The sequence below is a fragment of the Ahaetulla prasina genome, chromosome 2, assembly GCF_028640845.1.
Source record: "Ahaetulla prasina isolate Xishuangbanna chromosome 2, ASM2864084v1, whole genome shotgun sequence".
In the NCBI taxonomy this organism is placed as follows: domain Eukaryota; kingdom Metazoa; phylum Chordata; class Lepidosauria; order Squamata; family Colubridae; genus Ahaetulla; species Ahaetulla prasina.
In genome coordinates this window covers 8,403,539-8,430,994 of record NC_080540.1, presented here as the reverse complement: position 1 = coordinate 8,430,994, position 27,456 = coordinate 8,403,539, and the positions used below count along the sequence as shown (strand labels likewise).

The window sequence follows — 27,456 nt, the reverse complement described above, 5'->3', positions numbered from 1 at the left end:
AGAGACAAAGGGGAAAAAATCAAGAAGAGATTTCAAACTGGAAAAAGTAAAGTATGCAGAATTGAACAACAGATTACATGAAAAGGTCAAAGGAGATTATTTTTTCCATTAGGAAAAAGAGGGAAATATCTAGAGGTGAGTGAGGAGGAAAAAGACAATTGGATAGCCACTAAAGGTAGACAGTAATGCAGGCCTTGCTTGTGAGGAAAAAAACAGCTTTGAATCAAAGCTCCATGCAACAAAAGATCACATGTATTTTTGACCTCTTCAAGAACATAAGTGGTGGAAAAGCTCCATAGATGTGCCTATTGTGGGAAAAGCACACATAGCAAATCATATATTATGCATAACAGGATCCACACTGGAGGAAAGCCATACAAATTCTCCGAATGTGGGAAAAGATTTAGTTAGATCAGCTCCCTTGTGGTTCATGAAAGGACCCACACAGCTATAGCTGCTACCATTGCTGTAAATGCTTTTGCAAGCATGGCAATATGGTAATACATCAGAGGACTCACACGAGGGGGAAACCTTTTGAATTTGCTAAGATTGTGGGAAAACTTTCAGTCATAATTCCAACCTGCTGATACACTAAAGATGGACACAGGAAAGAAATCATATAACTGTCCTTATTGTGGGAAAGGTTTCATTGCAAATTCCAAGCTGGTGATACACCAGAGGACCCACACAGGAGAAAAACCCTTTGAATGTCCTGATTGTGGCAAACGTTTCAGTCAGAATTCAAGCCTGGCGATACACAAAATGACTCACACAGAAGAGAAACCCTTTGAATGTTCTGATTGTGGCAAACGTTTTAGTAGGAATTCCTGTTTGGTTAAACACCAGAGGACGCACACAGGAGAGAAACCCTTTGAATGTCCTGATTGTGGGAAAGGTTTCAGTGAGAATTCTAACCTGGTAAACCACCAGAGGGCTCACACAGGAGAGAAACCCTTTGAATGTCTTCATTGTGGCAGAAGTTTCAGTCAGAATTCCAACCTGGTGAAACATCAACGGACTCACACAGGAGAGAAACCCTTTGAATGTCCTGTTTGTGGGAAAGGTTTCAGTCAGAATTCAAGCCTTGTGATTCATCAGAGGACTCACACAGGAGAGAAACCCTTTGAATGTTCTGATTGTGGCAAACTTTTCAGTTTGAATTCCAATTTGGTTACACACCAGATGACTCACACAGGAGAGAAACCCTTTGAATGTCCTGATTGTGGGAAAAGTTTCAGTCAAAGGGCCAGCTTGGTGGTACACCAGAGAACTCACACAGGGGAGAAACCCTTTGAATGTCCTGATTGTGGGAAAGGTTTCAGTGAGAATTCTAACCTGGTGAACCATCAGAGGGCTCACACAGGAGAGAAACCCTTTGAATGTCTTCATTGTGGCAGAAGTTTCAGTCGGAATTCCAACCTGGCGAAACACCAACGGACTCACACAGGAGAGAAACCCTTTGAATGTCCTGTTTGTGGGAAAGGTTTCAGTCAGAATTCAAGCCTGGTGACACACCAAAGGATTCACACAGGAGAGAAACCGTACAAATGTCCTGATTGTGGGAAAGGTTTCAGTCAGAATTCAAGCCTGGTGAAACACCAGACGACTCACACAGGAGAGAAACCCTTTGAATGTTCTGATTGTGGCAAACGTTTCAGTTTGAATTCCCATTTGGTTAAACATCAAAGGACTCACACAGGAGAGAAACCTTTTGAATGTCCTGATTGTGGGAAAAGTTTCAGTCAGAATTCTGAGCTGGTAAACCATCAGAGGACTCACACAGCAGAAAAACCATTTGGATGTCCTGATTGTGGGAAAGGTTTCAGTCGGAATTGCTACCTGGTGGAACACCAGAGGACTCACACAGGAGAGAAACCATTTGAATGTTCTGATTGTGGCAAACGTTTCAGTTGTAATTCCAGTTTGGTTAAACATCAAAGGACTCACACAGGAGAGAAACCTTTTGAATGTCCTGATTGTGGGAAAAGTTTCAGTCAAAGGTCCAACTTGGTGGTACACCAGAGGACTCACACAGGGGAGAAACCCTTTGAATGTCCTAATTGTGGGAAACATTTCAGTGAGAAGTCCAAACTGATGAAACACCAGAGGACTCACAAAAGAGAAACGATATGAATGTCAAGATTGTGGGAAAAGTTTCAGTTGTAATTCTGATCTCGTGAAGCCATACGAGTGTCCAGAGTGGGGGAAAAGTTTCACTTACTGTTCTGACCTGGCGAAACAATAGAGGACTCACACAGGAGAGAAATCCTTTGAATGACCTGATGATGGGAAAAGTTTCAGTCACCATTTTAAGCTGGTGAGACACCGGAGGATACATACAGGAGGGAAACCATACAAATGATATGTACGTAATGTAGGTTACACACAGGAGAGAAAGTCAAGGAAATCCACATTAGGCAAAAGTTGATGGATTTAGACAAGACTTAAATTTCATTTTTGATCTGTCATTGGTAGTGTAGGTGAGAAATTGACTATTTAAGTTTTGCCCTGATTTATTTTACTGAAAGATATCCCAGAAGTGAGAAATGAGAAACCCCAAACCTTGAAAAGAGAATATGCCCAAACTGAACATAATAATGACCAAACAACTTCTTAGAGCTGTGATGATGAAGCTATGGCACACGTGCCACAGGTGGCACACGGAGCCACATTGGTGGGCATGCGAGCATTGCCCTAGCTCAGTTCCGATGTGCATCTGCGCGCCGGCCAGCTGATTTTCGAGCTTTCCAGACCCACTGGAAGTCAGGGAACAGGCTGTTTCCAGCCTCCGGAGTGCCTCCAGGGGGGTGGTGAAGGCCTGTTTTTCACTTTCCCCATACTCCAGAGCCTTTCTAGGAGCCTGGGGAGGGTGAAATCAACCTTCCCCCCCCCGAGGCACTCCAGAGGCTAGAAATGGCCCTTTTGCCAACTTTGGAATGCGCGAGGGGAGGGCACATTGAATTTTGCATGTGGGCACATGCGTGCGTGACCCCCCCCCCCCATGCTCCCAACGCTTTTGGCACGTGACGGCAAAAAAAGGTTAACCATCATTGCCTTAGTGGAAAAAGACAGATGGAAACATGTTACTCATAGAAAGAAACACAAACCTAGTACAAACCCCTGTCCAAACCAACCCAGTCTGAAGCAGCCCCACTGGTGCTAAGCACTTGATATCATGGACTCTCACTAGAAGAAAACATAGAGAAGAAGCACCATCAAATGTCCCTTAAAAAGTACCACTACCAAATGTGATAGATAGAAAAATACCACAAACCTCCCTAGGAAAAAAAAAGGCAAGTGTTGGTGATAGGAGATTCAATTCTCAAGGGAAACTGCCGTCTGTAGACCAGACAGTCAATCCAGAGAGGTATGTTGTCTCCCTGGAGCTAAAATCAAAGATGTGGTTGAAAACCTAACCAAAATAATAAAACCAACAGACTATTACCCCTTTCTACTACTACATGTAGGGACGAATGACACAAAAAAGGACTTGAAAACAATATTGAATGATTATGAGCAGCTAGGCAAGAAACTCAAGGACTTAGGTGCACAAGTAGTTTTTTCATCTGTACTGCCAATGAAAGGACAACATCCAGTAAGAGAACAAAGAATTCTAGAAGGGAACCACTGGATAAAGGGTTGGTGTCGCCAAAAAAACTTTGGATTTTTCTGACCATGGTCTACTATCTCCAAGATGGGCTTTTGGCAAGGGATGGGTTGCATCTCACAAAGACTGGAAGAATGTTTTTGGAAAATGACTCTCGACTTATCAGGAGAACTTTAACCTTTTTTTTTTTTGAATCAAGTTTTATTGATTTTTTCTTTCACACCCACCCACATATTTTATGAACGGAGTATTGACCATATCATATCTTATACAACAGCATCACCATCCGCCCTCAAATCCTAATTTCTTAACATTATTTCAATTAGTTATCTTATCTATTGTTAATCATATATATTCTCTTTTAACTTTCAGATTAATTCGGTCTTCATCCTAATAAATTTAAGCATGTTCGAGGTTGCCTTTCTACCACTTCATCTCCCTTATTTAACAACAATTATTCTTCTCTCCTCTCTTTCTCTTCCCTCCTTTCTTCTATCCTCTTCTACTTTCTTCTTTCCTCCTCTCCTATTCCTTCTCTACTTCCCCTTCCTTTCCCCTCCTCCTCCTTCCTTCCTAACCTTTCTAACCTTTTCTCCTACTCGTTTCCCCTCCCTTTCTTCCTCTCCTTTTCCCTTTCTTCTGTTCCTCTCGCTCCTTCTTCCATTCTCCCCTCCTTCTATCCCTCTATTCCTCCTTCCATTCTCTCCCCATTGTTGTATTTATTTTCAATTCAATATTTTCCACAATGGTATCCGGGCAACCCCAATTTTTTCTCCACTTATTAAATATATTTCTCGAAATCCCCATCACATTTTTTAATTATTAACAATATATTTCAACTTATTCCATTTTTACATTGAAACCTTTTAACTAAATTAACCTTCCACCTCTTTCTTTCCTTAGTTCCTAATTTCTAGTTCCAACATCAATTAATTATTTTCCTCATTTACTAGCATTTCAATTTTATATCTTAATTTCAATTATTTTGACATTTAAACCAGTCTACATTTCATATTGCATCTGCTGATCCATTTTATAAGAAACAATATATTTCTTCTTGTTTGCTTCTTACATACAATTTCTACTATTAACACAGTTCCCTTAAATCAACTAATAAGTGCTTTATTTCCTTCCTTCTGTCCATTATTCTTCCCCTTTTAATCATTTTCTTTTGGTTTCTCCAAAATTCCACTTTTTAATATTTTTCTTCCATTCTTTTATTTTCCTCCTCTTCTTTTTCTATTTATTGTATCTTTTCCCCTGAATCCTTTCTCTAATTTTTAAAATTGTTACCGTCTTAATTCTCCCCCTCAGTCTTTTCCCATTTCCTTCTCTTCCCTTCTTTTTTGGGGGATATTCTCCCCTATCCATTTTTTTATTCACTGTCAATCCCAGTGTAATTATTTACCTTTTTATCTTCAATTATTTTCCTTTCAGTGTATATTCTTGCTTCTCATTTATATTCTTCTTTTTCCTTTTTTTTATATTCTAAGCAGGCTTCCGCTTCTTTATTACCCTTAAATGCTTCACGCACATTCTTAAACATCTCCATTAGTTCCTCATACTCCCATATTGTCAATTCAATTTTTTTTTAGTTTAGTTTATGTGTAGTTAAAATTAAAGTCCATGTAATGTCTCTTTTTTTTTATTTCCAAGTAATATCCAGTTCAAATATTTGTCTAGACCATTCCAGTTTAAGGCTTTGTTTTTTTGCACTTCCTTTCAAAGTCAGGATCCAGCTGTTTAAACAAATATTCCTTAAAATTTCCCACAGTCGTTGTAGTACTTTTCTTTCCACCAGCAGATGTCTTTTTCCAATCCACAATTCACCAGCAGATGTCTCTGTCCAATCCACAATTCACCAGGCAACAAAGTATTACTTTTAAATCCACATACAAAGTATTTTCTCTTCAATTTCTTTTCCTTTTATTGTTAAAGAGTGCTTTCTCTCGATTTTCTTTTTCTTGCATTATTTTTAATTTTTCCAAATCCAATTTTAAGTCCAGATAGAAAGTTTTTTTTGGGGGGGCTTTAGTCTTTTAACTTCCTCTTTGGTCTTCTCCCTCTAATTAAAATTTCCAAGTGCCAATTAGCCATTTATTTCATGCTGGGACCTCTTTTAAGTTTTTAAAAGATTTCTTTTTACCTGTGAGTTGGCCAATCACTCACCCGGTAACAATACTCCATTCAGACATCGCTCCTGCACAGATCTTAGTCCAGTTGCCCCAGCTTTAAGTGGTCATTTTAATGGCCACCACCCTTCCCACTGGATCAAAGAGCTGCCTCTAACCCTTCAAGTAACTTGCCTGTTCCTCTTGGTCTTCCGAGGCGCCTCTCTTTCTTTACTGTCCCTCCAAAACGGTTCCAGTCTGAAGACCCCTCCAACAGCGGTTTGTCTGCCTGGATTTTCGTGAAGCTCATCAGAGCTCGCTATTTTCCAGCCAGTCTTGCCATGATGCTTCTGGTTCCCCCAGGTTTAAACTAAAATTGAGGGGGTAGGGTGACCAGTCTTTAGGTTCTCCAGGACCTAATTCCAAACAAAAACCCTAGAAAGCAAGACAAATAATGAAGTAAGGAGGGATGAGAAGGAAGGCAAACTCAAATATCAAATAGGAGACATAGGACGCATAGCCAGAATCTGCAAAGACAAAGTCAGGAAAGCAAAGGCTCAGAATGAACAAAGACTTGCAACAAAAGTCAAAGATAACAAAAAACGTTTCTTCCAACATATAAATAACAAGGAAAAAAAATCAAGAAAACAGTCGGTCCACTAAAGAGAGAAGACAGCAAGGAAATAACAGGCAGCAGAAAGAAAGCAGAGCTGCTTAACTCATTCTTTGCATTGGTCTTCACACAAAAAGAAACTATAGCCCAACCTACCAGAAACGTAACTGTAAAAAACAGACTGGAAATAAAAGTTAAAATAAGCAAAAAAAATAGTAAGACAACACCTGTCTGATCTTGATGAATACAAATCACCAGGACCTGATGGATTACATCCCAGAGTTCTCTAAGAGCTGGCAGATGTCATCTCAGAACTATTGCACCACATCTTTCAAAAATCCTGGAACACCAGGGAACTACCAGAGGACTGGAAAAGAGCTGATGTGGTTCTCATCTTCAAAAAAGGGAAAAAAACAGACACAGGAAACTACAGACCAATCAGCCTAACATCAATACTCCGAAGATACTGGAAAAGATAATAAACAGATCTGCCAACGCCTAGAAATGAGTAAAGTAATAACTAGCAGTCAGCACGGATTGTTAAAAACAGATCATGCCAAACCAATCTTATTTCATTTTTCAATTTAGTGACTAAATTAGTAGACCAGCAAAATACTGTGGGCATAATAGACTTCAGCAAGACATTTGACAAAGTAGACCACAACCTACTTCTTCGTAAGCTAGAGAAAAGTGAGATAGATAGCTTCACCACCAGATGGATTAGCAACTGGCTGACAAACTGTAGTCAACAAGTAGTCCTTAATGGGTCTAAGTCTACAGGGAGAGAAGTAAGCAGTGGGGTGCCACAAGGTTCTGTCTTGGGCCCAGGACTCTTCAATATCTTCATAAACGACTTAGATGAGGGAATAGAAGGGGAACTCACCAAATTTGCAGATGATACTAAGCTGGCAAGAATAGCTAACACCCTTGAAGATAGGCTCAAGATCCAGATGGATCTTGACAGACTTGAACACTGGGCCCTATCTAACAAAATGAAATTCAATGTAGGGAAAAGTAAAATCTTACACTAAAGTAAGAAAAACCAAAAGCACACATACAAACGGGGGGAAACCAGGATTAATAGTAGTGACTGTGAGAGGGATCTTGGAGTCTTAGTGGACAATCAGCTAAATATGAGCCAGCAGTGTGCAGCAGCAGCTAAAAAAGCCAACACAATCCTAAATTGCATTAACAGAGGGATACAATCAATATCAAGTGAGGTACTAATACCGCTCTATAAAGCCCTAGAAAGACCACACCTAGAGTAGTGCATCCAGTTTTGGTCTTCCATACTCTAGAAAAAGTGCAGAGGAGAGTTAACAGGATGATTATTTATTTATTTATTTTTATTTATTTATTAATTTGATTTGTATAATTCTCAATTATTCACAATATAAAAATCATATGTTAGTTAAGAACAATATAAAAACTATTCATTTACCAAACTAAAATAAGAATAAAATTTCTGCATTTAAAACCTCCATAACAGAACTTCAGCTGTAAAATCCTCAATTGACAGAGCACCTCATTAGAAACACAGAATTGACAGCTGACATTGTTTCTCATGTCCTGTCTAGGTCATACATGGTCAGATTATTTAGACTAAAACATATGAAGAACGGTTACAGGAACTGGGCATGGCTAGTCTAGTGAAGAGAAGGACCAGGGGAGACATGATAGCAGTCTTCCAATACTTGAGGGGCTGCCACATAGAGGAGGGGGTCAAGCTATTTTCCAAAGCACCTGACGTCCAGACAAGGAATAATAGATGGAAACTGACCAAGGAGAGATTCAACCTAGAAATGAGGAGGAACTTTCTGACAGTGAGAACAATCAACCAATGGAACATCTTGCCTTCAAGTGGTGCTTCATGAGACTCAAGAAGAGATTTCAAACTGGAAAAAGTAAAGTATGCAGAATTGAACAATAGATTACATGAAAAGTTCAAAGGAGATTATTTTTCCATTCAGAAATAGAGAGAAATATCTAGAGGTGAGTGAGGAGTAGAGATAGGCACAAGGCCCAATGAAAATAGCAATGTAAACTTTCAAATTAAAAGGCTATTCTGTCTTGCAGATGAATCTGATGGAGAAGAGCTGTAGGAATATTGAGTTGAGGAGAAAAAGGATCCTGGCTTTGATAGGATTTCCATGTTTATTAGCAACTCCTGCTTTGATCTTATTTTCTTGGATGGCTGCTGAGTGATAGTGACATATCTATTGTATCCACTTGGTGGTGGCGATGTGAGGAAAAAATTGAACGGAGGAAAATCTTTTCATTTCTAATAATGCATTGTTTAATGTAAGAACTATCAATAGCTTTTGACAAGGAAAAAATTGGGTAGCGTCAGTGCTGGTATGAATGTTAGGGCAAGGCACTCAGAATGGTCTCAAACTGCCAAATGTGCAGTGAATAAGTTTAATACTAAAATTAATAAAATTGTAATAACAAAGCCCTTTTCTCAATTCTTCTTCACATACAGTGGGTTTGTCACACTCTACAATTGTTAAATCTACCTGTAATCTATCTCTTTTGCATTCTACACCTCTATAACCAATCTGTCTTCTTCAGCTTCATTTCCTCATAAATTTTATTTTTTATATGCTTCTGCCTCTTAATTTGTTGCATTGCTATTTATCTCAGTCCTAAATTCTATGAAAGAATGACATTTCTTTATCCAGAGATAAAAAATTAGAATGGCTAAACTGGATCTGTTTTGAGTGGCATTCTTCTCAGATTCAGGGATGGTCTGCTTCAGCACTGCCGTCTGGACATTTTTAAACTGGACAACTGTTTCCCTTGTAACTTTACTACCCCTAAAGTAGCCATTGGTTGTGCCAGTGGGTTTGTCATGGTTGTCCCAAGGTGTGGAGGCGGCAACTGGACTTTCTTGTTTGTTTGTTTTTTCTTTTGAAGATGTTTTGCTTCTCATCAAGAAGCTTCTTCAGCTCTGACAGGATTCCATTCCACATTATCCTCTCAGAGCTGAAGAAGCTTGAATGAGAAGAAACCTCTTCAAAAGAAGAAATCAGCCTTCTGAAAGCACCTGGGATCTAACAGGACATGACCTTTCAGGACATAATAGGATTAACCCACCAGCATTAGAATAGCAAGACAGAGCTCACTACATTGCACAACCCCAGCAGCATCACAGAAACCTATAAAGATCCACCCACTCATTCAACCAGTTGGTCAGCTGCCCTGGAACCACAGGCTGGTTTTGCTCATCAATAAACGGACCTCCTTTCTTTAAAAGCTTCCATTTTACTCCCAGCTTGGAACTGGAACTGGATTTTTCTTCTAACAGGATGTAAAGCAGTTCTGATCTCCAGTCAGGCTAAAAAAAGTTCAGGAATCTCTAGATCAGCTTTTTACAAAGTAGCACCCTCCATGGATTTTGCACAAGGTGCCTGCCTCAGAATAATCAAGGCGGAGATCTACGTCCTCTGGAAATTGGGAAGGTTGCTCAGAGCAATTCTTGAGGCTGTGCAAGAATGTAGATCAAAAGATACTACAAGTAATCCTTGACATGCAACCACAATTGAGCTGGGCTGACACAGAAATGAAGGGGGGGAGTCTATTCTTCCAAGCTCCTGAGAGTAGGACAAGAATGGACAGAGGGAGACATATCAGAAAGAGACTCAACCGAGAATTAAGGAGAAACTTCCTGCCAGTGAGAAGAATTGATCAGTGGAATGTTTTGCCTGCAGAAGTTGTGGCTGCTCCATCACTGGAGGTTTTTAAGGGGAGACTGCAGAGCCATTTGTCCGGAATAGCAGAGGCTCCCCTGCTTGGAGAATTGGTCCCTTCCAACACTTATTCTGTAAGAACTTCATGAATTATTCAGCCAGAATAATGTCCGGAATAGTGGAAAATGACTGGATGGCATGGAATCGGTGGAAACGTCTTGCAAACGCCTTCCTAGGTAGAGACGGGAGGCGCCTGTCTTACCCCCTCCTATCGGGAGATGGCGGTCAGATGGGCAGCGTCGGCGCCTAGAAAGCCGTGGCTACAGTAAGTGGAGGCATGTGGGGTTGAGCTTTAAGGAGTTAAAACCATCAAGTACTGCATTGCTAGAAGGGAGGGGAGAGGAGTGCAGGATCCAGCGGATCGCTCACGGGAGGAAGGAGGTGGCCGAGGAGCTTCTGGGCTCTTCCAAGAGTCGAAGCGGCAGCTGGTGGGTGAGTGGAGCACCGGTTGGAGGAGAGGCTGGGAGCAGGAAAGGCTGCTGGGTTTCCTCCGCAGTGTCGAAGCAGAGAAGCAACTAGAATAGAGAATAGAACATAGAAAAACACAGTCGGAGGGGACCTTGGCGATCATGTAGTCCAACCCCCTGCTCAAGCATGAGGACTTAGACCATTTCAGACAAATGGCTGTCCAGTATCTTCTTCGGAGCCTCCAATGAGGAGCACCCATAAGTTGGGAAGACAAGCCCTTCCACTGGTCGCTTTAAGATTTAAAGATTTAAATTAGCGCTGCCATGTGATTTCATGCTTCCTGATTAGGCTGCTTAGTGACACAGATGCCAGTCCCAAATGCAGTCAGTAAGTGAGGACTGCTTCAATAGGAATGTCACCAGAGTGGTTGTGGACAGTATTTTCTTCCCTTACTTGGAACTGAGGACTTCCATGGCAAAATTGGTGCTTCAAATCTTGCAGTTTTTAGGCATCATTTTATCAATTAAAGCCTTCACATCTCTAAAGTTAGCACAATGGTCCATCCCCAGTACTTCTAGATATATTTCATAATAGCCCTTTACAGTGCTAAGAACTTATTTTTTACACGTCATCAAAACGTGAAATACAGAAGTGCAAAGAAGAAATAAAAATAATGGAAAAATGGGAGAAAAAGAGGAAGGGAGAAAAGTTTCATTTTTTTCAAGTTCTTTATCCACTAAAAGCAAACTTTCTGGTTTTATCTTTATATTTTCTTTAAGAATCTTTTGTATTAAGATGTGAATCCTACTCCAATATTTCTTTGTCACATGTCCACCATAAATGATAAAATCTCTTATTTACATTTCCAACATTCAAGGTGCCTTTATACATTCTTGAGAATTTCTTCAATCTTAGACACCGACATCATAAAATCATTTGGTCTAGAGCTTCCTGCCTGAGCAGGGGGTTGGACTAGAAGACTTCCAAGATCCCTTCCAACTCTGTAATTCTGTTATATCTTTCCATTGTTCAAGCATTATATTACATCCAAAGTTCTTTGCCCACTGAATCATACAATGCTTTACATACTCATTCTGCAAGTTCAAGTTCGATAGCTGTTTTTGTCTAGTTCAAATCTTTCTTTCAATTGTAAATATATAAATCAAAGGCAAACATCCTTCTGATTCCAACTCCTATTTATATTTGAGGATAGGGTCACAATAATTGAATGATATTATTTAACCATAAGTCCACCAGTCTGGCTTCGCCACCATTTCTTTTCTAAAAAAACCTCCTGGGGAGACACCCAAAGAGGAAGCCATGTCTAACAAAGTGATGATTAAAATCAACATTAGCTTTAACCTTATCATACCATAAAGAACTGTGCCATCAAAATCTTTATTCATGTCTGTCAAGCTCAAGGAACCTCTTATTTTAGACCTTGGGTTGCAACCGCGGTGAGAACATCTGGAAAATAGTCAGCTCTTCCGAGTCACACGAAAATCCAGCTGGTAACCACTGCCAGGAGACCCTTCGGGGTCACAACCTCCTTTCAAGGAAGATGAAGGAAGGAGAGGCACTTTGCTGACCATGAGGAATCTGCAAGTTAGGTCCCAAACAAGCTCTCCCCGAACGACAGCAGGCACGGCCCCCATTGATGGCAGCCATGAAGCCAGGACAATTTGGAACCAAGATTGTGCAGGAGTGGTGTATGGATAGAACATTGAAATTGGATGAGATATTTACCAACATTTACTTTAATGGCTTGCAATAACAAAAAGAATATGAAAAGAAAACTCCTAAGCTTAAAATAGCGGCAAATTGACACATGGATGGGGGGGGGGGGAAACGGAAACGAAAAGGCGAAAAAGGCCCAAGGGAAGCTTTAAAAATACAGACTGTGGAAAAAAAGTCCAAATAATTTGAAAACGACTTTAGGGCGAAATTATTTATTTGAATTTCTAAACCTCTTGGATTTATCCGACAATCAACAGTTTTTGACAGATTGCGTACCTTGGATCTGGGCATAAGAGAGCCATCTACTGGAGAAAGAGAAGGTGTATAGCCCCAGTATATTCAATAAAAGCTAATTTAATACACACGAAGTCTGATACGCAGAAAAAGAAGTAACAACATCTGGTGAATGGCCTGACTTTGACTCTGTTGTTAGAAGAGGACTGGGAAAATTCGAGAACATTCCGTAGTTTTTTTTTCCTTTTGAAAAGTTACAAAAGAAACTAATTTGCAAATAACTAAATATTATTAAAATTGACTTGGATTATGGATAGGAAAGACTGGAAGAATTTAGTAATTAATTTGGACTAATTTGGACTATTAATGTTATTTAATAGAATATTCTACAAGGCAAAAGAAGAAAAGGTCAGAAGAAAAGAGAGAAGAAGGAAATAAGACTTTAAAATTTTGACAATTGGGAGATACATAATTGGGGAACTATAAGGCTGTTAATTATTATGAAATAAAATTTTGGAGATATAACTATGGGATTGATATAACTTGATTAAATAGAAGTTTCTTAAATATTGAGATATTGGAATAATAGAAACATACTTTGTATAAGCTGTATTAAATCACTATAAAATGGATCTAGAAATATATGAAGAAATATTGTGCATGTTAAAAAGTCTGCGTGAATCCTTAAGAAATGACAGAGACAAAGGAATTGTTTAAAGTTACAGAAATGAATGTAGAATGTAGAAGCTATGCAATAACGGGGGGGGGGGGGGGGAGAGGAACATAATATTCAAGAAATAGATGAGAAACTGGAAAAAGCTGGGGAAGGGGAGAGTAAAAATGAGAAGCAAGAAGTTAGGAACAAAGAGAAGAGACTAATAAATAGAAGACAAATACATAACATCCCAATTTACAATGGTACAGAGAGAAGACAGAAAAACCCCTTTAAAAAAACGAGGAAGTTTGTGGATGGATGTTCAAAAATGCAGCAGAAAAAGGCAAAAAAACACTAGAAAGGAAAGTTTAGTAGACACAAAAAATTTCAAAACAGACACAAGATTCCAAGAGGAAAAGGTAAAAGACTGACCAAAAAAATCAATAAATGATGGAATTTTAGAAAGTGTCAGGCTACCCCCGACGGCAAATAGGAAAGAAATCACCTTGACTCCATTTGGATTGGAAACAAGTACTTTTACTTTTACAGTCTGGTTAGCAGCCAAGCAAAGCTGGAACTGAGACAAAATATGGCAAACATATCATATCCCCCCAATTGTCCCTCCTCCTCCAGGAGGTCAGGCTGGTCTGGTCCAATGCCAACTCCTTCACGGTCCCTCGTGGTAATCTTCTTCCACAAGTCTCTGGATGTCAGTCAACTCAGGAATGCAGTGTCGGTTAGGAAAGCGCGCGCTGATAATACTCAATCATTAATCACCCCTCCTCCCAGTTATGTCAGCCGACACTAATAATAAGCTCTTTTCCCTTACCCCGGATGGTGGTATGATTCATCTCATGATCCTAAGAGTTTATAATACAGAAATAAACATTTTACATTCTATCTAGTGATATAATCATTTAAAAGTAAATGACGAGTGGAGTGGAGGCTGACATTCGGCCCTCCTGCAACAAGGGCGTCAGTCCTAGAAAGAAAAAAAAGAAATTAGGGGTTGTCAGGATATTTTTTATAGAATTGTGCTATTTTTTCCGAGGCATGAACATCTTCTTTGTTCACCCATTCAGCTTGGGATAACGGGAAGTGTTTCCAAGAAATAAGATATTGAATTTTATTTCTATGTTTTCTTGAATCCAAAATTTCTTTTATTTCAAAGTGTTGTTCTCCCTCTATGAGAATTGGTATAGGAGGGGGTGTATGGTTAGGACGGAAAGTAGATGTGTGTTCAGGTTTCAGCAAACTGACATGGAAAACGGGGTGGATTCTCCTAAGTGTTTTTGGTAAATCTAGTTGTACTGTCACGGGGTTGATGATTTTTACTATTGGGAAAGGTCCCACATATTTGGGTCCAAGTTTTTTAGATTTCTGAGTGGTTTGAAGATATTTGGTGGAAAGATAAACTTTATCGCCTACTTGATATTTGTTCTCAGGGGACCTTTTTTTATCTGCTTGTTTTTTATGCGCACGGTGAGCGTCGTCGATCGCCTTGCGAGTCATTTTCCATGTGCTTTGTATTTGATCTATCCATTCTGATAAAGAGGAAATAGTAGTTTCTTCCTTGTGGGAGTTCGAGATAGGAACAAAATCTTGGCCTGAAGCTATTTTAAAGGAGTAAATCCGTGCTACTATGAATTGAGTTGTTGTAGGCAACTTCAGCAAAAGGTAAGAGATCAGCCCAATTATCTTGCTGGTAGTTAACATAACATCGGAGATATTGTTCTAGTACAGAGTTGACGTTCACAGCTTCCATTAGTTTGAGGATGATGGGAGGAGCTTAATCCTTGGCGGAACCAATGAGTCGTAAAATTCTTTCCAAAATTTAGAAGTGAATTGAACTCCTCGATCTGAAATGATGCGATCAGGCACTCCGTGAAGTCTATAAATGTGTTGTACAAACAACTTTGCTAGAGTCTTTGAGGAGGGTATTTTGAACATGGAATAAAATGGACTTGTTTGGAGAAAAGGTCAGTCACTACCCATATAACAGTATTGCCTGAACTTTCAGGTAATTCCACTATGAAATCCATGGATATTTCTTTCCATGGGGTTCCTGGTCTGGCTACCGTTTGTAGTAGTCCAGGAGGTTTTCCGGAGGTCTTTTGGATGATGCACAGACCGGGCAACTTGACATATGCTTGAATGTCTTTTAAGACTTGGCCACCAAAATTGTCTTTTAAGAAGATGCAAAGTTTTCACAAATCCAAAATGCCCTGCCATCTTGGCATCATGGCATCGTTGTAGGATGGTTTCTCTGAGTGATAGAGGAACATATAGTTTTGTTCCAATCCAAGCTAGTCCATCACGGAGTGTGCATTCATGGGAATGAGTTAAGTACCAGTCATCGGTGTTTAAAGCTTCTTTAAACGATTTGGTTAGTTCATCTGGGAGTGAGGGTCAGCTTTGGAGTGGCTTCTAGTTATTGCTGGGGCCGCCAACTGTTGCAGGAAGTATTGGTTGAACCACCTCGGGCGAGTGCAATTGTATTGGGGTAAGCGTGAGAGAGCATCTGCTAGAAGTTTTTCCTCAGGAATATACTGTAAAGTAAAATTAAAGCGGTTAAAATATTGAGCCCAGCGGGCTTGTTTAGGTGAAAGTTTTCTAGGAGTCTTTAGCGCTTCCAGATTTTGTGATCAGTCCAAACTTCAAAAGGATGATTTGAACCTTCTAAGAATTGTCTCCATGTCCGTAGAGCCCAATGAACTGCAAATGCTTCTTTTTCCCAAATAGCCCATCGTCTTTCGGTTTCAGTCAATTTTAGAAGTGAAAGCACAGGGTTGTAAATTACCATCAGCATTGTTTTGGAGCAAGACGGCTCCGACTGCTACATCACTTGCATCAGCTTGTATTACAAAAGGAACATCCATGTCAGGGTGCTTTAAAATAGGTTCGTGACAAAGAGTCGTTTCAATTTTTCAAATGCTGCTTGACATTCCATTGTCCATTCGAGGGTAATGATGGTTTGGGTTTCGTGTCTCCTTTAGTTTTAAGAGGTTAGTGATTGGTAAAGCAATTTGAGCAAAGGAGGGATGAATTGATAGAAATTTGCAAATCCCAAAAACTTTGGAGCTGTTTTAGTGTGCGTGGGGGCCCATTCCAAAACAGCTTTCACTTTTCCTGGATCCATTTCTAACCCATCAGCCGAGATGCGATATCCTAGGTAGTCTATTTTGGTTTGATGGAAATCACATTTGGATAGCTTGCAATACAGTTCAGCAGATAATAACTTTTTGAGAACTGCTCTTACTAGTTTAATGTGTTCTTCCATAGTTTCTGTATAGATGAGTATGTTTTCATTCGACCTTTGGCTTTCTGCTCCGCCAGGGGGTCCTCAAACCTCCTCCTTAGTGCCGTAATAAAATGCTCGTAATTTTGCAGTAGGGGAGTGGTTTCTCTGGACACAAACCATGCAGCTGCTCTTCCGGTCAAATTGTGGGTCACAGCTCTAACTTGTGCTGCCTGTGACCAGTAATCTCCCCCCCAGTCTAACATGTGGTCATTCACTATCGCCAGGAACAATTCCAGCTCCTTCGCATCTCCATCAAATTTTTCTAATATGGGAGGAATTTTTGGCTTTTTCCTTCCCCTGCGCGGCCTTGCATGGTCAGCAGGTGGCGCCAACCCCCATCAATTCAGCTTCCTCTGGGGAGAGTTTCCGTCTCTTCAGGAATCTCACCACCCTGGAAATCACCTCTAACGGGCCTCTTTGTAATTTCTTCTTCCTCTTCCCTCCCCTTGGAGGACTGAACAGATTCATACCTTTGGCGAACAGCTAGCCTTACTTTCACCTCACGGAAAAGACGAAAGGCTTCCTCCAGCTGGCGTCTGTCTCTTATCTCTCTCTCTCCTTGCCAATCCGAAAGTCTCACCGTCCCTTCTTTTTCTCTTTTTGTTACTCCAGGCTGAAACTCTTCGGCACTTGGTTCCCACCTTTCCTCTTCCAGCTTTAATTGCTCAATCCACCGAGCTCTGCAAACTTCCAGCTCGGGGTTAAAAGTGTCAGCAAAAATTCCTCCGGACGCCTCCCCCAGCTCAGCCGGCGGCAGTCCTTCCATCACATTTGGGTTTTCTTCCCCCCCGGTATTGCGATTGCAATCCTGGTTGGTAGACATGGGAGAGTTCCAGCTTAATGTCAGGCTACCCCCGACGGCAAATAGGAAAGAAATCACCTTGACTCCATTTGGATTGGAAACAAGTACTTTTACTTTTACAGTCTGGTTAGCAGCCAAGCAAAGCTGGAACTGAGACAAAATATGGCAAACATATCATATCCCCCCAATTGTCCCTCCTCCTCCAGGAGGTCAGGCTGGTCTGGTCCAATGCCAACTCCTTCACGGCCCCTCGTGGTAATCTTCTTCCACAAGTCTCTGGATGTCAGTCAACTCAGGAATGCAGTGTCGGTTAGGAAAGCGCGCGCTGATAATACTCAATCATTAATCACCCCTCCTCCCAGTTATGTCAGCCGACACTAATAATAAGCTCTTTTCCCTTACCCCGGATGGTGGTATGATTCATCTCATGATCCTAAGAGTTTATAATACAGAAATAAACATTTTACATTCTATCTAGTGATATAATCATTTAAAAGTAAATGAAGAGTGGAGTGGAGGCTGACAGAAAGTCTAAGAGATTATCGATAATATTTTAATATTAAAATATAAATATAAAATATAAATATAAAATATATAAATATTTTATATTTATATTTTAATAAAATGGGAAAACACCACAACACCAATAAGTTTAGGTTAGTAGATGGTAACTTAAGATGAGACAATTTAACTGAAGTACTAATATGAACAGTGTACTAAAAGATACTGTGAATTTAAAATATTAAGGATTAGAAATGGTGGGGACCTTGAGATATATTCCCTTGATGGATTGACTCCCCCCACCCCACAGACCACCCATAGATTGCCCATAGAACCCCACCGAACCTCAGACTGTTTTCCATCGGCGGCCGAATTAGTGGCCGCAATTTTCGAGGCTACGGTGGAGATGTTGGGATGTTGGGTTGTTTGTGGTGGTGAGTGACTGGACTAGGCGGTGACTATACCATCTGCCTCCTGAGACTGATTTCCATCAACTTGTTCCCACCCGGAGAGTTGGCGGTTCCATCTCGACCGGCTAGGATGGGACTATCCGCCGGGTTTTCATCACACGGACTTTTTCAGCGGCTGACCTTCTTGGCCTGCGAGATTCCCCCCTCTCGCAGGTTTGGCCCTCCACGTTATCGAGGGCCCACCTTGATGACGGGTTTTGGAATCCCGAGAGGTGGCATGCTAAAAATAGGAAACTTAGGGGATTTTTAATTAGGTGTTTTAAGGGGATTTCTAAGGGGAGTTTTAAGGGGATTTTTAAGAGGAGGGAGGGGAATGAAGGGTTTGGGGTGGTATAAAAAGCCCTTCGGAGGGTGGGATAAAGGGTGGGCCAGATCGTGCGAGTGCTCGCGTCGCAGATAGTACAGGTTCAGAGACGCCGATAAAGGTGGGTGCTCGTACACTAGAGGGCCTTTCCATCGGCACTATAACTGGGCGAGTCGTCGGCAGCAGCTCAGGAGTTCAGAGCCTCCTTTCGGCCTTGGACCTGATCCAATTAGTTGAGGGTCCCACTGACATTGGAGGAAACACGCTGGACTTAATTTTTGTCTCTGGACAGTGGCTGAGTGATTTAGATGTAAGGGAATTAGTTGTTCAACCCTTGTCATGTTCGGATCACTCTCTTCTTCGACTGGACCTTCAAACCGCCTATTTAGATTTTATTAGATTTTTATACCGCCCTTCTCCCGAAGGACTCAGGGTGGTTCACAGCCAGAATAACATAATTTTGTGCACAATAAAACAATAATTAAAAAACTTATTGAATATAAGGCCAGAATTAAAACCCATTTAAAACCATAAAAACCCCATAAAATTTACATCCAGGTATTAAAACTACTAAAAATTTCTATGCCAGTCCTGCGCGAATAATATGTATGTCTTCAACTCGCGGCAGAAGGTCCGAAGGTCAGGCAATTGACGGAGTCCTGGGGGAAATTCATTCCAGAGGGTGGGAGCCCGCACAGAGAAGGCCCTTCCCCTGGGGGCCGCCAGCCGACATTGCTTGATGGACGGCACCCTGAGGAGTCCCTCCCTCTATCCCCATCGCAGGGAGTCGGAACCAATACGTTGGTTCCGTCCCAGGCACCTGATGGACTTGGAGAGGTTCCTGACGGAGCTTGGGCCTATTCCTGAGGCCCTGGCCCACGACTCAGCTGAGGAACTCATCGCCGCCTGGGAAAGGGCGGCGGCGGGGGCCTTGGACCGTGTCATGTCTTTGCAGCCTCTGACCCGGCGCTGTTCTCGACCAGCTCCTTGGTTTTCCGAGGAACTGAGAGAGATGAAGTGCCGGAAAAGACGCCTGGAGAGTGTCTGGAGAGCCAGACGTTCCGACTCTGATCGAACACTAGTAAGGTCTCATTTTCAGACCTATCTAGTGGTGATAAGGGCGGCGAAATGGGAATATTTCGCCACTCTCATCGCATTGGCAGATAATTGCCCAGCCGCCTTTAGGGTGACCCGCTCCCTTCTCTCTCAGGGGGCTAGGGAGGACCCCTTGCAAGGTCGTGCTGAGGATTTTGGACAGTATCTGCACGATAAAATCGCTCAGATTCGGGAGGGGCTGGACACAGACTGGGTAGATTCAGACAGGTGGACGGGGGCAGGTCTTGAGGTTGTCAGCTGGGAGGAGTTTGATCCTGTGGCTCCCGAGGACATGGACAGGATACTGAGGAGGTTGAGAGCAACCACATGTTTACTGGACCCGTGTCTCCTGGCTGGTACTGGCCACACAGGAGGTTACACGAGGCTGGCTCCAGGGAATTATTAACGCTTCTTTAAGAGAGGGTGTCTTTCCGACTGCCTTGAAAGAGGCGGTGGTGAGACCCCTCCTTAAGAAGCCTTCCCTGGGTACAGCACAGAGATGGCTTTGGTCGCGTTGGTGGATGATCTCTGGAGGGCCCGGGACAGGGGTTGTTCCTCTGCCCTGGTCCTATTGGATCTCTTGGTAGCTTTCGATACCATCGACCATGGTATCCTGCTGCTGCGGCTAGAGGGGCTAGGGGTGGGAGGCACCGTTTTTCGGTGGTTCTCCTTCCTCTCAGGCCAATCACAGACAGTGTTGGCGGGGGGGCAGAGGTCGACTGCGAAGCACCTTCTATGTGAGGTGCCACAGGGGTCGGTCCTCTCACCCTTCTTGTTCAACATCTATATGAAGCCGCTGGGCGAGATCATCCGTGGTTTTGGGGTGCAGTGTCATCTGTACGCTGATGATACGCAGCTGTACATTTCCACCCCAAACCACTCCAATGAAGCCGTCAAAGTGATGTCCCGGTGTCTGGAGGCCATGCGGGTCTGGATGGGGAGAAACAGGCTCCAGCTCAACCCTTCCAAGACCGAGTGGCTGTGGATGCTGGCATCCCGGTATAATCAGCTGACTCCATCACTGACTGTGGTTGGCTCGTCATTGGCCCCCATGGCGAAGGTCCGCAATCTGGGTGTTCTTCTGGATGCACGGCTGTCGTTGGAAGATCAAACAACGGCCGTCTCCAGAGGAGCTTTCTATCAGGTCCGCCTGATCGCCAGTTGCATCCCTTCTTAGACCGGGATGCCCTATGCACGGTCACCCATGCCCTTGTCACCTCCCGTCTGGACTACTGTAACGCTCTCTACATGGGGCTCCCCTTGAAAAGCACCCGGAGGCTTCAGCTGGTCCAGAATGCAGCCGCACGGGTGATAGAGGGAGCAAATCGAGATTCCCATATAACACCACTCCTGCGTAGGCTGCACTGGCTTCCGGTGATCTTCCGAGTACAATTCAAGGTACTGGTTACCACCTTTAAAGCACTTCATGGCATGGGACCGATAAGGGACCCCAATATCTATACAACCCTAAAATACCAATAAGTTCTGTATGTACCTTTACTGCTCATATGATTCTGTAAGAAGTTTGTAATGCTGATGGAAAAATTACTTCTATGTGAAAGCAGAAGTTATCTTGCTTGGCGGAGGCGTGTGTTGCAAACTTAGGGGAATATTTCTACATATTGTAACTGTTTACTTCTTAACTTTTTAACCCTGAAATGTACTGAACAAGAATAGGATACTGGAGGTGATTAATGACACGTGTCAGAGGATGTCTCATGTCATGAAAGGTGACTTAAGGTGTAAGATAATTGCCATATATAGACATGTTAACTGTAAACCAATTATGTACCATTTCGTATTTTCCTGCTTTCTACTTTCTGTATCTGAAGCTATAAAAGTATAGTCTTGGGTGATGCCAGGTGTTCAGATTTTGTTTTTCCACGCAAGTGGAGGTCTGTGCCTATTTGCGCAAATAATTAAATAAATACTTCCTGTTTCTCTAATCCTTTGTGGCATTTTCTCCTTCACCAGAAAAGGTGGCCATCGCCCATATCAGGACCAGGCTATTTACGGGACCGCCTACTGTGACTGACGGCCTCCCAGCGACCAGTGTGCTCCCACAGAGTGGGCCTCCTCGGGGTGCCGTCGGCTAGACAATGTCAGCTGGCGACCTCCAGGGGGAGGGCCTTCTCTGTGGGGGGCCCAACCCTCTGGAACGAATTATCACCTGGTATTCGCCAATTCCCTGATCTCCGGACTTTCCGACGCGAGCTGAAAACATGGCTGTTTCATCGTGCAGGACTGGCCTGATAGTTTTAATTGGGAATTTTAAATGGGTTTTAAGGAATTAGCCTAAATTTAAATATTTCATTTTAAATCATTTTAGTGTTTGTAAAAATTGTTTTTAATACGGCTGTAAACCTCCCTCAGTCCTTCGGGAGAAGGGCGGGATAGAAATATAAACAAATAAATAAATAAATATTATAATATTCAATCCATCACAGTGTTATTAATAATCCTATACATTTAGATTATTGATGTTACGGTGGAATAATGAGTGGTTTTTAAAATATTGAATGGCAACATTTACTATGGGATAATAAACACAGGGTGGGGTGCAAAGAAATTTTATCCTTAAATGAATTAAAGGGAAAATATAAAAGGAATATGAAATGAGACTAGTATTGTTTGAAGTTGGAAGATTAGAATTCCACATATTATTGGTATTATTATTGTTAATGTTGCATAAAAAAGACCTGACCTAATCAATGTACTGTCCACAAAATATGTATGTTTCTATTGGAAAAAAAAAACCTCAATACAAAAAAAAGAGGAACCTCTTATTTTGGAGAGTCACTCACACTTTTTGCCAGAAAACAACAGGCATGAAAGTACAATTTCAAATCTGGCCAACTCAAACCTCTTTCCTTAGCACCTTGCAATAATTGATGTTTCATTTTTGGTTTTTTCCCTTGCCAAATAAACATAAAGATGTCCATCTGCCATAGTTTCAGATATAACATTTAAAGTATGGAAGAGAAATAGCATATTTCGTAAACCTTTCATCTGAATTACAAAGATTCTACCCAATAATTGCAGTATGAAGAATTTGTGATTGACCCAAGTCAACAAGTATATTTCATGATTGTATATTTGAACTTGGATCTCAGTAATCTTCAATATGTCAAATGAATCATAATTAACATTAGAAGCTATTTCAACATTGTGGCATGTTTGCTTTTTACTTGTTACCTATACTATTTTCACATCTTCTGCAACCATTTTATAAAGCAACCATTTTAAACTTACACTTTTATTTAAATCTTACAGATGAAGAGGATACCAATAAGAGCATTCTGGACAACTGAGAATAACCAGCAACTTTGAAAATGAAAGCAAATTGAGCCTTCAGAAAAGCACTCAATTCTTCTCTCTCCCCAGCTGGTGAGAGACAAAGGGGAGAAAATCAAGAAGAGATTTCAAACTGGAAAAAGTAAAGTATGCAGAATTGAACAATAGATTACATGAAAAGTTCAAAGGAGATTATTTTTTCCATTCAGAAATAGAGAGAAATATGTAGAGGTGAGTGAGGAGGAAAAAGACAATTGGATATTCACAAAAGGTAGACAATAATGCGGATCTCTAGACAGTAATGCAGGCCTTGCCCTGTGAGGAAGAAAAGAGTAGCTTGAATCAAAACTCCATGCAACAAAAGATCACAGGTATTTTTGACCTCTTCAAAAACATTAGTGGTAGAAAAGCTCTATAGATGTGCCTATTGTGGGAAAAGCACACATAGCAAATCACAGATTGTGCGTAACAGGATCCACACTGGAGGAAAGTGAATGTGGGAAACAATTTTGTTAAACCAATTCCCTTGTGTTTCATGAAAGGACTCGCACAGGAGAAGCCCTATAGCTGCTCCCAAGGCAGTAAATGCTTTTCCAAGCATGGCAACTTAGTGATACATCAGAAGACTCACAGGAGGGGGAAACCATTTGAATGTGCTAAGATTGTTGGAACATTTTCAGTCAGAATTCCAACCTGGTGATACACCAGGATGCCCACAGGAAAGAAATCATATAACTGTCCTGATTGTGGGAAAAATTTCACTGCAAATTCCCAATTGGTGATACACCAGAGGATTCACACAGGAGAGAAACCCTTTGAATGTCCTGATTGTGGCAAATGTTTCAGTCGGAACTCCAATTTGCTTAAACACCAGAGGACTCATTTAGGAGAGAAACCCTTTAAATGTACTGATTGTGGGAAAGGTTTCAGTTTGAATTCCCATTTGGTTAAACACCAGAGGACTCACACAGGAGAGAAACCCTTTGAATGTCCTGTTTGTGGGAAATGTTTCAGCCAGAATTCCCACCTTTTGGAACACCAGAGGACTCACACAGGAGAGAAACCCTTTGAATGTTCTGATTGTGGCAAACGTTTCAGTTGGAATTCCAATTTGGTTAAACACCAGAGGACTCACACAGGAGAGAAACCCTTTGAATGTTCTGATTGTGGCAAATGTTTCAGTTGGAATTCCAATTTGGTTAAACACCAGAGGACTCACACAGGAGAAAAACCCTTTGAATGTTCTGATTGTGGGAAAAATTTCAGTTGGAACTCCAGCCTGGTGATACACCAGAGGACTCACACAGAAGAGAAACCCTTTGAATGTCCTGTTTGTGGGAAATGTTTCAGCCAGAATTCCCACCTTTTGGAACACCAGAGGACTCACACAGGAGAGAAACCCTTTGAATGTTCTGATTGTGGCAAACGTTTCAGTTGGAATTCCAATTTGGTTAAACACCAGAGGACTCACACAAGAGAAAAACCCTTTGAATGTCCTGATTGTGGGAAAGGTTTCAGTCGGAATTGCTACCTGGTGGAACACCAGAGGACTCACACAGGAGAGAAACCCTTTGAATGTTCTGATTGTGGCAAACATTTCAGTCAGGATTTTGAGCTGGTGAACCATCAGAGAACTCACACTGCCGAAAAACCATTTGAATGTGCTGATTGTGGGAAAAATTTCAGTTGGTACTGCAGCCTGGTGATACACCAGAGGACTCACACAGGAGAGAAACCCTTTGAATGTCCTGTTTGTGGCAAATGTTTCAATCAGAATTCCCACCTGTTGGAACACCAGAGGACTCACACAGGAGAGAAACCCTTTGAATGTTCTGATTGTGGCAAACGTTTCAGTTGGAATTCCAATTTGATTAAACACCAGAGGACTCACACAGGAGAAAAACCCTTTGAATGTTCTGATTGTGGGAAAAGTTTCAGTTGGAACTCCAGCCTGGTGATACACCAGAGGACTCACACAGAAGAGAAACCGTTTGAATGTCCTGTTTGTGGGAAATGTTTCAACCAGAATTCCCACCTATTGGAACACCAGAGGACTCACACAGGAGAGAAACCCTTTGAATGTTCTGATTGTGGCAAACATTTCAGTTGGAATTCCAATTTGATTAAACACCAGAGGACTCACACAGGAGAAAAACCCTTTGAATGTTCTGATTGTGGGAAAAGTTTCAGTTGGAACTCCAGCCTGGTGATACACCAGAGGACTCACACAGAAGAGAAACCGTTTGAATGTCCTGTTTGTGGGAAATGTTTCAACCAGAATTCCCACCTTTTGGAACACCAGAGGATTCACACAGGAGAGAAACCCTTTGAATGTTCTGATTGTGGGAAAGGTTTCAGTCAGAATTCCATCCTGGTGGAACACCAGAGGACTCACACAGGAAAATGTCCTGATTGTGGGAAAAGTTTCAGTCAAAAGTCCAACTTGGTGGAACACCAGAGGACTCACACAGGGGAGAAACCCTTTGAATGTCCTAATTGTGAGAAACATTTTAGTGAGAATTCCAAACTGGTGAAACACCAGAGGACTCACACAAGAGAAATGATATGAATGTCCAGATTGTGGAAAAAGTTTCAGTTGAATTCAATTTGATTAAACACCAGAGGACTCACAGGAGAAACCCTTTGAATGTCTGATTGTGGGAAAAGTTTCAGTTGGAACTCCAGCCTGGTGATACACCAGAGGACTCACACAGGAGAGAAACCCTTTGAATGTCCTGATTGTGGGAAAAGTTTCAGTCAGAATTTTGAGCTGGTGAACACCAGAGGACTCACAGGAGGAAACCATACAAATGATCTATAAGTAATGTAAATTTACGCAGAGGAGAATGTCAAGGAAATCTACATTAGGCAAAAGTTGACGCGAAGTCGTGTCCGACCCATCGCGACCCCATGGACAATGTTCCTCCAGGCCTTCCTATCCTCTACCATTCTCTGAAGTCCATTTAAGCTCACACCTACTGCTTCAGTGAATCCATCCAGCCACCTCATTCTCTGTCATCCCATTCTTCTTTTGCCCTCCTTGATGAGTTTAGAGAAGGCTTAAATTTCATTTTTGATCTGTCATTTTCCCTTTGAAGTTTGTGTGGTTTGATGAGATTTTGCGTGTGTCTTTAGTTAAGATTATTGCTCTGAGTTATGTCTTCCTGCCTTAATAGGTTAATCCTGTTTCTGGGGTTTTGTCTTTCTTATCCTGGGATTCTGTCAGGAAAGAGGAAAAGGGGAGTTCCAGGTGAGTTATTTTTAGTTGGTTTGAGTACTTTCAGGATCTGCCTCGTAGTCCTCTGGCAGTAGCTCAGACTTTTCGTTTACTTTGTTATTTCTAGTAAGGAGCATTAATGGCTTTTGGCAGCACACCCAGACTTTCAATCAGTTCTGGCTGGGACTTTCATAAAGTGGAAGGGCTGGCTTGAGTCTCTTGGCACCTTTTTCTGATATTCTGGTCCTGTGAGGTTTCTGGCACTGTCATTTTGGGGTGTACTTCCCACATTCTCTAAAAAGGTTAACTTGGTGTTCAATCAGCCTTGTGCTTTGGTGGAATATTCTGTTTTTCCTTGTTCCCTAACGCTAACGCTAACCCTAACCCTCCCACCCGCCCCTATGCTATACCTACCTATAGTCATTTGTTTTTGGCCCAGCAGATAGGCGCGATAGAGCGGATTGCTGCACCTCAGCTGTTCTGAAATGCAACGCGCTTGCGTGGAGCACAAGTTTGGCGTGCGTGCAAGCGAAGCGGGCATTTGTGCACAAAGCACCTGCGCAAAGCAAACCAGTGGTAACACTGGTTGAAACCCATCACTGATACAAAGTCAGTCCTAGGAGCTACTGCTAGCATTGTAAACAGCTCCGATTTAACATAGGCATGCCCACAGCCCAGCCCACACCCATAGCCAGCATCCGACTGTGTTTATTCTTCCTCCTGGGTCTCCCAGGCTACCCTGGTGCAGGCACAGCCATTAGGAACCACAGAGGCTACGAAATGGGGTTCAAGTCCTCTGCCCATCAGCTGTATCCCCATCAGCGCCAGTCAGCTGATGGAAAAGGGCACGCTGGCCAAAGGAGCAAGAAGCCATTAGGAACACCTGGGAAGTCAGCCGCTGCAGCCATGCCGCTCCTGCAGCAGTTCCCCCATCCCTCCCAGGTATGGCAAGCAGGGGCTTGAAAATATAATATTCTGCCTTTTTAATGTTTCCTAAAATATTTCATTCTTCTAGGAGAGGGGTGGATGCTAATTTCCTATACCTATAATGATCCATCCAGTCATTCAACCAGTTGGTCAGCCGCCCTGGAACCACAGGCTGGTTCTGCTCATCAATAAATGGACCTCCTTTCATAAAACAGCCTCCATTTTATTCCCGCTTGGAACTGGATATGGATTTTTCTTCTAACAGGATGTAAACCAGTTCTGATCTTCAGTCAGGCTAAAACAAGATCAGGAATCTAGATCAGCTTTTTACAAAGTAGCGCCCTCCATGGATTTTGCACTAGGTGCCTGCCTCAGAATAATCAAGGCAGGAATCTACGTCCTCTGGAAATTGGGAAGGTTGCTCAGAGCAA

At 41.9% G+C, this 27,456-nt stretch overlaps 2 protein-coding genes across 11 annotated transcripts in view; both read left to right on the top strand.

The window, feature by feature from the left end:
- LOC131193105 (zinc finger protein 268-like) overlaps positions 1-27,456 on the top strand; it is a 95,573-nt gene that overhangs the window by 18,075 nt on the left and 50,042 nt on the right. For 2 of the 10 annotated variants that reach the window (XM_058172946.1, XM_058172933.1), the window contains one exon: positions 22,861-23,252. The exons of 2 other annotated variants lie outside the window; for them this stretch is intronic. The gene's annotated coding sequence lies outside the window, so the exon portion shown is untranslated. Of the gene's footprint in view, positions 1-10,161; positions 10,513-22,860; positions 23,253-27,456 lie in introns of those variants that run through there. 6 more of the 10 variants (XR_009153846.1, XM_058172937.1, XM_058172931.1 and 3 more) reach the window with 6 other exon arrangements.
- On the top strand, positions 4-25,474 carry LOC131193138 (zinc finger protein 208-like). The gene is made up of 2 exons (XM_058173028.1): positions 4-2,132; positions 23,710-25,474. The coding sequence occupies exons 1-2, from the start codon at positions 598-600 to the stop codon at positions 25,448-25,450; spliced, it is 3,276 nt and encodes a 1,091-aa protein (XP_058029011.1). The 5' UTR covers positions 4-597; the 3' UTR covers positions 25,451-25,474.